The 13,468-nt window shown below is 49.2% G+C and overlaps 1 protein-coding gene across 1 annotated transcript; it reads left to right on the plus strand.

Annotated features, from left to right (window-relative positions):
- Window positions 1-7,469: 7,469 nt before the first annotated feature.
- On the plus strand, window positions 7,470-8,675 carry LOC308149779 (zinc-binding protein A33-like; the record flags this gene model as incomplete). The annotated part of the gene is made up of 1 exon (XM_080522669.1): window positions 7,470-8,675. One exon carries the CDS (start codon window positions 7,470-7,472, stop codon window positions 8,673-8,675), a length of 1,206 nt encoding a protein of 401 aa, XP_080378795.1.
- Between the last annotated feature and the right edge of the window lie 4,793 nt (window positions 8,676-13,468).

The raw sequence follows: 13,468 nt of genomic DNA on the forward strand, positions 1-13,468 counted from the left end.
ATGTTCACACGGGAGTCAATGTAGGTCACATTTTAAAAGTAATGCGAACTGCCAAACCAAAAAAATCGGATCTGTGTAAAAAATCGGAATTGCGCATCAAGACCTGCCGTGTGAACTGAGCCTGTGTACACCTGCGGCTCATCTCTGTTAGATAATCAAGTTGCTACCAAACATTTGCAAGCGACATGCCCCCTCCAGTGGACACTCTAACAGGCCTAAAGTTAATTCTGCTTCTTCACCAGACTGCATGCCTTTCTTTGAATACAAATTACTATTCAAAATAACCTGGCTCTGAGCCAACGATCATCACCATCACCGAATTCAATCGACAACGGTAAGAATCAAGAGTTTATATATAACGGCACACCATGTCCCTCATTCGGGACAGATCCAAGGGGCGTGCTACTACAGGGGTCTGATCCACAGGGCGGAGTGTGTCCACAGCAGGGCATACAGAGAGACCTTGAGAACCAGAGAACAGAAGAGACCCTGGCGTCACAGGATAGTGCTCTGTCAACGGGCGTTATACCACTGGGGCTCCGCTCCACTCATAGAACTGGAGTATATCTCCATAACTATCGAACTCTATCCTGATCTTGACCCGTCCGCGGGTCTTCTTCCCGGGCTTGGCCCCGCTGGGGGGCCATCATCCCCGCTCCCGACCCGCCGGCCTCTCCTCGGAATGTGGGACCACTACCCAGGTGAATGAGAACCTGACTGATCGTGAGATCCTGGAGTTGGCCGGTAACGCTCCTCAACCCCTAAGGCTCTTTTAAGAGCCAACCACTTCTCTCTCCAAAAGAGCAATGCATCACTCCATCCTCTGGTTGTCTGCACTGTGAGTCATGTTGTGAAATGTCCTCATTCTTATCTCATGTACATGAGGCAGAGAAAAACGCAACAACTGGATGTGTTCACTGAGCCTGTCACCATTCCATGTGGACACAACTTCAACATGGCCTGTGTCAGTGTCCACTGTGTAAAAAAACCTTTGATAAGAGACCAGATCTTTTTGTCAATACATTTATTTCTGAGATGGCTGCTCAGTTCAGGAAGTCAATTGAAGTATAAGCTCCCAGCAGGCCAGACCGAAGCCCTGCCGATCCCGGAGAAGTGGCCTGTGACATCTGCACTGGGACGCAGCTCAAAGCCATGAAGTCCTGCCTGGTGTGTCTGGCCTCCTACTGTGAGACTCACCTGGAGCCTCACCAGAGTCACGGCATTAAAGAGACACAAGCTGATCAACCCGGTGGACAACCTGGAAGACAGGATGTGTAAGAAACACCAGAGACTTCCTGAGATGTACTGCAGGACTGACCGGACCTGTGTTTGTGTCTTGTGTATACCAACAGACCACAAGACTCACGACACCGTCCCTATAGAGGAGGAGTACAGAGAGAAGATGGCGACGATGGTGGCAGAAGTGCAGAAGAGGATTCAGACACAACTCCAGAAGGTTGAGGAGATCAAACGCTCAGTAGAACTCAGCAAGACAAATGCAGAGAAAGAGATAGCAGAGGGTGTGGAGGACTTCACTGCTCTCGTGCGCTCCATTGAGAGAAGCCAGGCCGAGTTTGTTGAGGTGGTTGAGGAGAAGCGGAAAGCAGCAGAGAGGCGGGCTGAGGGGCTCATTAAAGAGCTGGAGCAGGAAATCACTGAGCTACTGAGGAGAAGCACTGAGCTGGAGCAGCTCTCACTCACTGAAGACCACCTCCTCTTCCTCCAGAACCTCCCATCCCAGTGCACCCCTCCACACTCCAAGGACAGGTCTGAGATCAGTTTCCATAGCGATCTGAGTGTGTTGGCTCTGAAGACAGCCGTGGAGGAGATACTGAATACAGAGATGGAGAAGCTGCCTGATGTCAAGCTGAAGAGGTTGCAGAAGTATGCTGTGGATGTGACTCTGGATCCTGATACAGCATCCAGTTGGCTCATCCTGTCTGAGGATGGGAAACAAGCAAGTCTCAGCAACACAAACCGAAAATGAAACCGGTTGTAACGTTATCCGTCATGTTAACCATGGTTACTTCCGTAAACAGTGCGCTGCGCGTGACGTCCTGACGTCATTGTTATTGTCCTTCTGCGCATGCGGGTCTGTTCAGGGCCGTGGAATGTTCACACGGGAGTCAATGTAGGTCACATTTTAAAAGTAATGCGAACTGCCAAACCAAAAAAATCGGATCTGTGTAAAAAATCGGAATTGCGCATCAAGACCTGCCGTGTGAACTGAGCCTGTGTACACCTGCGGCTCATCTCTGTTAGATAATCAAGTTGCTACCAAACATTTGCAAGCGACATGCCCCCTCCAGTGGACACTCTAACAGGCCTAAAGTTAATTCTGCTTCTTCACCAGACTGCATGCCTTTCTTTGAATACAAATTACTATTCAAAATAACCTGGCTCTGAGCCAACGATCATCACCATCACCGAATTCAATCGACAACGGTAAGAATCAAGAGTTTATATATAACGGCACACCATGTCCCTCATTCGGGACAGATCCAAGGGGCGTGCTACTACAGGGGTCTGATCCACAGGGCGGAGTGTGTCCACAGCAGGGCATACAGAGAGACCTTGAGAACCAGAGAACAGAAGAGACCCTGGCGTCACAGGATAGTGCTCTGTCAACGGGCGTTATACCACTGGGGCTCCGCTCCACTCATAGAACTGGAGTATATCTCCATAACTATCGAACTCTATCCTGATCTTGACCCGTCCGCGGGTCTTCTTCCCGGGCTTGGCCCCGCTGGGGGGCCATCATCCCCGCTCCCGACCCGCCGGCCTCTCCTCGGAATGTGGGACCACTACCCAGGTGAATGAGAACCTGACTGATCGTGAGATCCTGGAGTTGGCCGGTAACGCTCCTCAACCCCTAAGGCTCTTTTAAGAGCCAACCACTTCTCTCTCCAAAAGAGCAATGCATCACTCCATCCTCTGGTTGTCTGCACTGTGAGTCATGTTGTGAAATGTCCTCATTCTTATCTCATGTACATGAGGCAGAGAAAAACGCAACAACTGGATGTGTTCACTGAGCCTGTCACCATTCCATGTGGACACAACTTCAACATGGCCTGTGTCAGTGTCCACTGTGTAAAAAAACCTTTGATAAGAGACCAGATCTTTTTGTCAATACATTTATTTCTGAGATGGCTGCTCAGTTCAGGAAGTCAATTGAAGTATAAGCTCCCAGCAGGCCAGACCGAAGCCCTGCCGATCCCGGAGAAGTGGCCTGTGACATCTGCACTGGGACGCAGCTCAAAGCCATGAAGTCCTGCCTGGTGTGTCTGGCCTCCTACTGTGAGACTCACCTGGAGCCTCACCAGAGTCACGGCATTAAAGAGACACAAGCTGATCAACCCGGTGGACAACCTGGAAGACAGGATGTGTAAGAAACACCAGAGACTTCCTGAGATGTACTGCAGGACTGACCGGACCTGTGTTTGTGTCTTGTGTATACCAACAGACCACAAGACTCACGACACCGTCCCTATAGAGGAGGAGTACAGAGAGAAGATGGCGACGATGGTGGCAGAAGTGCAGAAGAGGATTCAGACACAACTCCAGAAGGTTGAGGAGATCAAACGCTCAGTAGAACTCAGCAAGACAAATGCAGAGAAAGAGATAGCAGAGGGTGTGGAGGACTTCACTGCTCTCGTGCGCTCCATTGAGAGAAGCCAGGCCGAGTTTGTTGAGGTGGTTGAGGAGAAGCGGAAAGCAGCAGAGAGGCGGGCTGAGGGGCTCATTAAAGAGCTGGAGCAGGAAATCACTGAGCTACTGAGGAGAAGCACTGAGCTGGAGCAGCTCTCACTCACTGAAGACCACCTCCTCTTCCTCCAGAACCTCCCATCCCAGTGCACCCCTCCACACTCCAAGGACAGGTCTGAGATCAGTTTCCATAGCGATCTGAGTGTGTTGGCTCTGAAGACAGCCGTGGAGGAGATACTGAATACAGAGATGGAGAAGCTGCCTGATGTCAAGCTGAAGAGGTTGCAGAAGTATGCTGTGGATGTGACTCTGGATCCTGATACAGCATCCAGTTGGCTCATCCTGTCTGAGGATGGGAAACAAGCAAGTCTCAGCAACACAAACCGAAAATGAAACCGGTTGTAACGTTATCCGTCATGTTAACCATGGTTACTTCCGTAAACAGTGCGCTGCGCGTGACGTCCTGACGTCATTGTTATTGTCCTTCTGCGCATGCGGGTCTGTTCAGGGCCGTGGAATGTTCACACGGGAGTCAATGTAGGTCACATTTTAAAAGTAATGCGAACTGCCAAACCAAAAAAATCGGATCTGTGTAAAAAATCGGAATTGCGCATCAAGACCTGCCGTGTGAACTGAGCCTGTGTACACCTGCGGCTCATCTCTGTTAGATAATCAAGTTGCTACCAAACATTTGCAAGCGACATGCCCCCTCCAGTGGACGCTCTAACAGGCCTAAAGTTAATTCTGCTTCTTCACCAGACTGCATGCCTTTCTTTGAATACAAATTACTATTCAAAATAACCTGGCTCTGAGCCAACGATCATCACCATCACCGAATTCAATCGACAACGGTAAGAATCAAAAGAGTTTATATATAACGGCACACCATGTCCCTCATTCGGGACAGATCCAAGGGGCGTGCTACTACAGGGGTCTGATCCACAGGGCGGAGTGTGTCCACAGCAGGGCATACAGAGAGACCTTGAGAACCAGAGAACAGAAGAGACCCTGGCGTCACAGGATAGTGCTCTGTCAACGGGCGTTATACCACTGGGGCTCCGCTCCACTCATAGAACTGGAGTATATCTCCATAACTATCGAACTCTATCCTGATCTTGACCCGTCCGCGGGTCTTCTTCCCGGGCTTGGCCCCGCTGGGGGGCCATCATCCCCGCTCCCGACCCGCCGGCCTCTCCTCGGAATGTGGGACCACTACCCAGGTGAATGAGAACCTGACTGATCGTGAGATCCTGGAGTTGGCCGGTAACGCTCCTCAACCCCTAAGGCTCTTTTAAGAGCCAACCACTTCTCTCTCCAAAAGAGCAATGCATCACTCCATCCTCTGGTTGTCTGCACTGTGAGTCATGTTGTGAAATGTCCTCATTCTTATCTCATGTACATGAGGCAGAGAAAAACGCAACAACTGGATGTGTTCACTGAGCCTGTCACCATTCCATGTGGACACAACTTCAACATGGCCTGCATCAGAAAGTACTGGGACAGCAACGACCTGTGTCAGTGTCCACTGTGTAAAAAAACCTTTGATAAGAGACCAGATCTTTTTGTCAATACATTTATTTCTGAGATGGCTGCTCAGTTCAGGAAGTCAATTGAAGTATAAGCTCCCAGCAGGCCAGACCGAAGCCCTGCCGATCCCGGAGAAGTGGCCTGTGACATCTGCATTGGGACGCAGCTCAAAGCCATGAAGTCCTGCCTGGTGTGTCTGGCCTCCTACTGTGAGACTCACCTGGAGCCTCACCAGAGAGTCACGGCATTAAAGAGACACAAGCTGATCGACCCGGTGGACAACCTGGAAGACAGGATGTGTAAGAAACAGCAGAGACTTCCTGAGATGTACTGCAGGACTGACCGGACCTGTGTTTGTGTCTTGTGTATACCAACAGACCACAAGACTCACGACACCGTCCCTATAGAGGAGGAGTACAGAGAGAAGATGGCGACGATGGTGGCAGAAGTGCAGAAGAGGATTCAGACACAACTCCAGAAGGTTGAGGAGATCAAACGCTCAGTAGAACTCAGCAAGACAAATGCAGAGAAAGAGATAGCAGAGGGTGTGGAGGACTTCACTGCTCTCGTGCGCTCCATTGAGAGAAGCCAGGCCGAGTTTGTTGAGGTGGTTGAGGAGAAGCGGAAAGCAGCAGAGAGGCGGGCTGAGGGGCTCATTAAAGAGCTGGAGCAGGAAATCACTGAGCTACTGAGGAGAAGCACTGAGCTGGAGCAGCTCTCACTCACTGAAGACCACCTCCTCTTCCTCCAGAACCTCCCATCCCAGTGCACCCCTCCACACTCCAAGGACAGGTCTGAGATCAGTTTCCATAGCGATCTGAGTGTGTTGGCTCTGAAGACAGCCGTGGAGGAGATACTGAATACAGAGATGGAGAAGCTGCCTGATGTCAAGCTGAAGAGGTTGCAGAAGTATGCTGTGGATGTGACTCTGGATCCTGATACAGCATCCAGTTGGCTCATCCTGTCTGAGGATGGGAAACAAGCAAGTCTCAGCAACACAAACCGAAAATGAAACCGGTTGTAACGTTATCCGTCATGTTAACCATGGTTACTTCCGTAAACAGTGCGCTGCGCGTGACGTCCTGACGTCATTGTTATTGTCCTTCTGCGCATGCGGGTCTGTTCAGGGCCGTGGAATGTTCACACGGGAGTCAATGTAGGTCACATTTTAAAAGTAATGCGAACTGCCAAACCAAAAAAATCGGATCTGTGTAAAAAATCGGAATTGCGCATCAAGACCTGCCGTGTGAACTAAGCCTGTGTACACCTGCGGCTCATCTCTGTTAGATAATCAAGTTGCTACCAAACATTTGCAAGCGACATGCCCCCTCCAGTGGACGCTCTAACAGGCCTAAAGTTAATTCTGCTTCTTCACCAGACTGCGTGCCTTTCTTTGAATACAAATTACTATTCAAAAATACATTGAGAAAATACATTGTGTTACTAAATGCAAATTTCTACCTGAAAACATGTTACAAAAAATTGTGTAGCCATTTGATCAAACCCCTTCTATTTGAGGTCGATAAAAAATGGATTCATTAATCTGATTTCTAATTATTTCACAAGTTAGAAATAATTACAAAGTGGATTCTACTAGCGGCATTGGTATGAAGTTCATCAAAGACCGTATGCTTCACATATTGTAAATGACCCATATATTTTATAACATGTATAACAAGGTTAAGATAAGGACTTTTCATTATGGTACTTTGTATACCACATATTATTTGAATATCAAAATGTTATTATAGCCTACCGCCTTTATTTTGAAGAACACACCTTTAATTTGAAGAACACAAGTATATTCTCCCTGTGTTACTGCGCATGCGCCAGAGAGTTAGAAAGGAGTAAGAACGGAGAAGAAGGCAAGGTGGTTAAGAAAGACGGTTAAATGGTCTACGGATTTGTGAAGAATTATCGTCTCATTATCGTTTTATAGCAACTAGCTGGAAGGCGAAGAGGTATGTTTGTATTGACTGTCAATTTAATTTCATTGTTGTGTATGATTTGAATGTATTGATTCAATGCTGTGTAAAACACTCTGGAATTAGCTACGTATACTGAATGCTAGCGGATGGATGCTGATTGTAGCTGTGTGTTATTCTACTTTCAGCTCTTACTATGGTCTATGGTCTATGGTCTATGGTGCTTTTGGTGCGTGTAAATAAAAGGTTAAACTGCATCATTGACCATCAGTTATTAATAAGGAGTCACCGTCTATACTAAGTCCGGCTGGAATGCAACACATATCTGTTATCTTACAGGAGAGAAGTCAGAGAGCTGCAGCAGGGTCTGAGGTGCTCTGCAGTCTGCACAGTGAGAAACTTAAGCTCTTCTGTCTGGAGGATAAACAGCCCATCTGTGTGATTTGTCAGACTTCAAAACAGCATAAAAAACATGACTGTTGCCCGGTAGATGAAGCTGTACTGGATCATAAGAGTGAACTCCAGACTGCACTGGACCCCTTAAAGAAGAAACTGAAGACCTTTCAACAGGTTAAACTGACTTGTGATGAAACAGCTAAACATATTGAGAGCCAGGCCCAGCACACAGAGAGGCAGATGAAGGAGCAGTTTGAGAAGCTTCACCAGTTTCTACGAGATGAAGAGAGAGTCAGGATCGCTGCACTGAGGGAGGAAGAGGAGCAGAAGAGTCAGGTGATGAAGGGGAAGATTGAGGGGCTGAGCGGAGAGATATCATCACTTTCAGACACAATCAGAGCCACGGAGGAGGAGCTAAAAACTGATGACATCACATTCCTGCTGAACTTCAAGGCCTCCATGGACAGAGCCCAGAGCACACTGCCGGATCCAGAGAAGGTTTCAGGAGCGCTGATGGACGTGGCAAAGCACCTGGGCAACCTGCAGTTCAGAGTCTGGGAGAAGATGCAGGGAATAGTGGAATACACTCCTGTGATTCTGGACCCCAACACTGCAGACCCACGTCTCATCCTGTCTGAGGATCTGACCAGTGTGACATACAGAGAAGAGAGACAGCAGCTTCCTGACAACCCAGAGAGGATTGACTACTATGCTGTGGTCCTGGGCTCTGAGGGCTTTGACTCAGGGACACACAGCTGGGACGTTGAGGTGGGGGGGAGTACAAACTATGGCCTGGGCGTGATGACAGAGTCTGCAGACAGGAATCGCTCAGGCTTTGTGTCTGGATCCTGGTGGCTTAGGTTTGATAATGGGAGGTTTCATACAGGTGTTCCATTCACTCTCCTCACAGTGAGCCAGAAGCCCCAGAGGGTCAGAGTGCAGCTGGACTGGGACAGAGGAAAGGTGTCATTCTCTGACCCTGACACTAACACACACCTACGCACACTCACACACACCTTCACTGAGAAAGTCTTTCCATTTATCTGGAATAGTCGTAAACTTCCTCCTCTGAGGGTGTTACCAGCGAAGGTGTCTGTATCCATGGTTACGCCCTCTGTCTGAATCAATGATTAACTAACTTACAGTACTTAGACCTTTGTGTTCCTCTGAGACAATCAAACATCAATAACAGGTAAACACTCTAACCCTAAAACTAATCAGTCAGCAATGTGTCCAGACATATAAAAGATGAATAAAGCCTTTGATTATGATGTTCAACTGTCTGACTTTATCACAACACAAACTAGATGATGGAGGCTCGTTCCCATATGTTGTTGCTTAGTCTAGAAGAAGAGAAAGAGGCTGTGATGAGCAGCTACCTTGAACTACGAGGTCACGATAGTCACATCACACCGTCAACTGAATTGAGACGTTGTGTCGAGGCAGTTACAACAGATATCAGGAAAATTGCCTACGAGAGGCTTACAGGGATCGATGGAGATTATGATGTAGAGCAAGCACAACGTCCTCTCAAGGAGCTACTTCAAAGGAGCTATGCTCGCTCCATCTATGGGTCTACGGTCTCAAGAATGAGTCGTGACTCAGTCACCAGTCATCACAGCGGCTCATGTATGACAGACAAACACGTGGACGCTGCGGCAGAGCTGGCAGCAAAGGAAGCTGGGTACGAAGCGTTGCTTGAGGAGGGAAAACAAAGGGAAAGGGTGCAAGATATGGAGAAGCAGCTTGGAGCTGTGTAAAAAAACCTTTGATAAGAGACCAGATCTTTTTGTCAATACATTTATTTCTGAGATGGCTGCTCAGTTCAGGAAGTCAATTGAAGTATAAGCTCCCAGCAGGCCAGACCGAAGCCCTGCCGATCCCGGAGAAGTGGCCTGTGACATCTGCACTGGGACGCAGCTCAAAGCCATGAAGTCCTGCCTGGTGTGTCTGGCCTCCTACTGTGAGACTCACCTGGAGCCTCACCAGAGTCACGGCATTAAAGAGACACAAGCTGATCAACCCGGTGGACAACCTGGAAGACAGGATGTGTAAGAAACACCAGAGACTTCCTGAGATGTACTGCAGGACTGACCGGACCTGTGTTTGTGTCTTGTGTATACCAACAGACCACAAGACTCACGACACCGTCCCTATAGAGGAGGAGTACAGAGAGAAGATGGCGACGATGGTGGCAGAAGTGCAGAAGAGGATTCAGACACAACTCCAGAAGGTTGAGGAGATCAAACGCTCAGTAGAACTCAGCAAGACAAATGCAGAGAAAGAGATAGCAGAGGGTGTGGAGGACTTCACTGCTCTCGTGCGCTCCATTGAGAGAAGCCAGGCCGAGTTTGTTGAGGTGGTTGAGGAGAAGCGGAAAGCAGCAGAGAGGCGGGCTGAGGGGCTCATTAAAGAGCTGGAGCAGGAAATCACTGAGCTACTGAGGAGAAGCACTGAGCTGGAGCAGCTCTCACTCACTGAAGACCACCTCCTCTTCCTCCAGAACCTCCCATCCCAGTGCACCCCTCCACACTCCAAGGACAGGTCTGAGATCAGTTTCCATAGCGATCTGAGTGTGTTGGCTCTGAAGACAGCCGTGGAGGAGATACTGAATACAGAGATGGAGAAGCTGCCTGATGTCAAGCTGAAGAGGTTGCAGAAGTATGCTGTGGATGTGACTCTGGATCCTGATACAGCATCCAGTTGGCTCATCCTGTCTGAGGATGGGAAACAAGCAAGTCTCAGCAACACAAACCGAAAATGAAACCGGTTGTAACGTTATCCGTCATGTTAACCATGGTTACTTCCGTAAACAGTGCGCTGCGCGTGACGTCCTGACGTCATTGTTATTGTCCTTCTGCGCATGCGGGTCTGTTCAGGGCCGTGGAATGTTCACACGGGAGTCAATGTAGGTCACATTTTAAAAGTAATGCGAACTGCCAAACCAAAAAAATCGGATCTGTGTAAAAAATCGGAATTGCGCATCAAGACCTGCCGTGTGAACTGAGCCTGTGTACACCTGCGGCTCATCTCTGTTAGATAATCAAGTTGCTACCAAACATTTGCAAGCGACATGCCCCCTCCAGTGGACGCTCTAACAGGCCTAAAGTTAATTCTGCTTCTTCACCAGACTGCGTGCCTTTCTTTGAATACAAATTACTATTCAAAATAACCTGGCTCTGAGCCAACGATCATCACCATCACCGAATTCAATCGACAACGGTAAGAATCAAAAGAGTTTATATATAACGGCACACCATGTCCCTCATTCGGGACAGATCCAAGGGGCGTGCTACTACAGGGGTCTGATCCACAGGGCGGAGTGTGTCCACAGCAGGGCATACAGAGAGACCTTGAGAACCAGAGAACAGAAGAGACCCTGGCGTCACAGGATAGTGCTCTGTCAACGGGCGTTATACCACTGGGGCTCCGCTCCACTCATAGAACTGGAGTATATCTCCATAACTATCGAACTCTATCCTGATCTTGACCCGTCCGCGGGTCTTCTTCCCGGGCTTGGCCCCGCTGGGGGGCCATCATCCCCGCTCCCGACCCGCCGGCCTCTCCTCGGAATGTGGGACCACTACCCAGGTGAATGAGAACCTGACTGATCGTGAGATCCTGGAGTTGGCCGGTAACGCTCCTCAACCCCTAAGGCTCTTTTAAGAGCCAACCACTTCTCTCTCCAAAAGAGCAATGCATCACTCCATCCTCTGGTTGTCTGCACTGTGAGTCATGTTGTGAAATGTCCTCATTCTTATCTCATGTACATGAGGCAGAGAAAAACGCAACAACTGGATGTGTTCACTGAGCCTGTCACCATTCCATGTGGACACAACTTCAACATGGCCTGTGTCAGTGTCCACTGTGTAAAAAAACCTTTGATAAGAGACCAGATCTTTTTGTCAATACATTTATTTCTGAGATGGCTGCTCAGTTCAGGAAGTCAATTGAAGTATAAGCTCCCAGCAGGCCAGACCGAAGCCCTGCCGATCCCGGAGAAGTGGCCTGTGACATCTGCACTGGGACGCAGCTCAAAGCCATGAAGTCCTGCCTGGTGTGTCTGGCCTCCTACTGTGAGACTCACCTGGAGCCTCACCAGAGAGTCACGGCATTAAAGAGACACAAGCTGATCGACCCGGTGGACAACCTGGAAGACAGGATGTGTAAGAAACACCAGAGACTTCCTGAGATGTACTGCAGGACTGACCGGACCTGTGTTTGTGTCTTGTGTATACCAACAGACCACAAGACTCACGACACCGTCCCTATAGAGGAGGAGTACAGAGAGAAGATGGCGACGATGGTGGCAGAAGTGCAGAAGAGGATTCAGACACAACTCCAGAAGGTTGAGGAGATCAAACGATCAGTAGAACTCAGCAAGACAAATGCAGAGAAAGAGATAGCAGAGGGTGTGGAGGACTTCACTGCTCTCGTGCGCTCCATTGAGAGAAGCCAGGCCGAGTTTGTTGAGGTGGTTGAGGAGAAGCGGAAAGCAGCAGAGAGGCGGGCTGAGGGGCTCATTAAAGAGCTGGAGCAGGAAATCACTGAGCTACTGAGGAGAAGCACTGAGCTGGAGCAGCTCTCACTCACTGAAGACCACCTCCTCTTCCTCCAGAACCTCCCATCCCAGTGCACCCCTCCACACTCCAAGGACAGGTCTGAGATCAGTTTCCATAGCGATCTGAGTGTGTTGGCTCTGAAGACAGCCGTGGAGGAGATACTGAATACAGAGATGGAGAAGCTGCCTGATGTCAAGCTGAAGAGGTTGCAGAAGTATGCTGTGGATGTGACTCTGGATCCTGATACAGCATCCAGTTGGCTCATCCTGTCTGAGGATGGGAAACAAGCAAGTCTCAGCAACACAAACCGAAAATGAAACCGGTTGTAACGTTATCCGTCATGTTAACCATGGTTACTTCCGTAAACAGTGCGCTGCGCGTGACGTCCTGACGTCATTGTTATTGTCCTTCTGCGCATGCGGGTCTGTTCAGGGCCGTGGAATGTTCACACGGGAGTCAATGTAGGTCACATTTTAAAAGTAATGCGAACTGCCAAACCAAAAAAATCGGATCTGTGTAAAAAATCGGAATTGCGCATCAAGACCTGCCGTGTGAACTAAGCCTGTGTACACCTGCGGCTCATCTCTGTTAGATAATCAAGTTGCTACCAAACATTTGCAAGCGACATGCCCCCTCCAGTGGACGCTCTAACAGGCCTAAAGTTAATTCTGCTTCTTCACCAGACTGCGTGCCTTTCTTTGAATACAAATTACTATTCAAAATAACCTGGCTCTGAGCCAACGATCATCACCATCACCGAATTCAATCGACAACGGTAAGAATCAAAAGAGTTTATATATAACGGCACACCATGTCCCTCATTCGGGACAGATCCAAGGGGCGTGCTACTACAGGGGTCTGATCCACAGGGCGGAGTGTGTCCACAGCAGGGCATACAGAGAGACCTTGAGAACCAGAGAACAGAAGAGACCCTGGCGTCACAGGATAGTGCTCTGTCAACGGGCGTTATACCACTGGGGCTCCGCTCCACTCATAGAACTGGAGTATATCTCCATAACTATCGAACTATCCTGATCTTGACCCGTCCGCGGGTCTTCTTCCCGGGCTTGGCCCCGCTGGGGGGCCATCATCCCCGCTCCCGACCCGCCGGCCTCTCCTCGGAATGTGGGACCACTACCCAGGTGAATGAGAACCTGACTGATCGTGAGATCCTGGGAGTTGGCCGGTAACGCTCCTCAACCCCTAAGGCTCTTTTAAGAGCCAACCACTTCTCTCTCCAAAAGAGCAATGCATCACTCCATCCTCTGGTTGTCTGCACTGTGAGTCATGTTGTGAAATGTCCTCATTCTTATCTCATGTACATGAGGCAGAGAAAAACGCAACAACTGGATG

The sequence above is a fragment of the Nansenia antarctica genome (assembly GCF_963989245.1).
Source record: "Nansenia antarctica genome assembly, chromosome: 2".
In the NCBI taxonomy this organism is placed as follows: Eukaryota; Metazoa; Chordata; class Actinopteri; order Argentiniformes; family Microstomatidae; genus Nansenia; species Nansenia antarctica.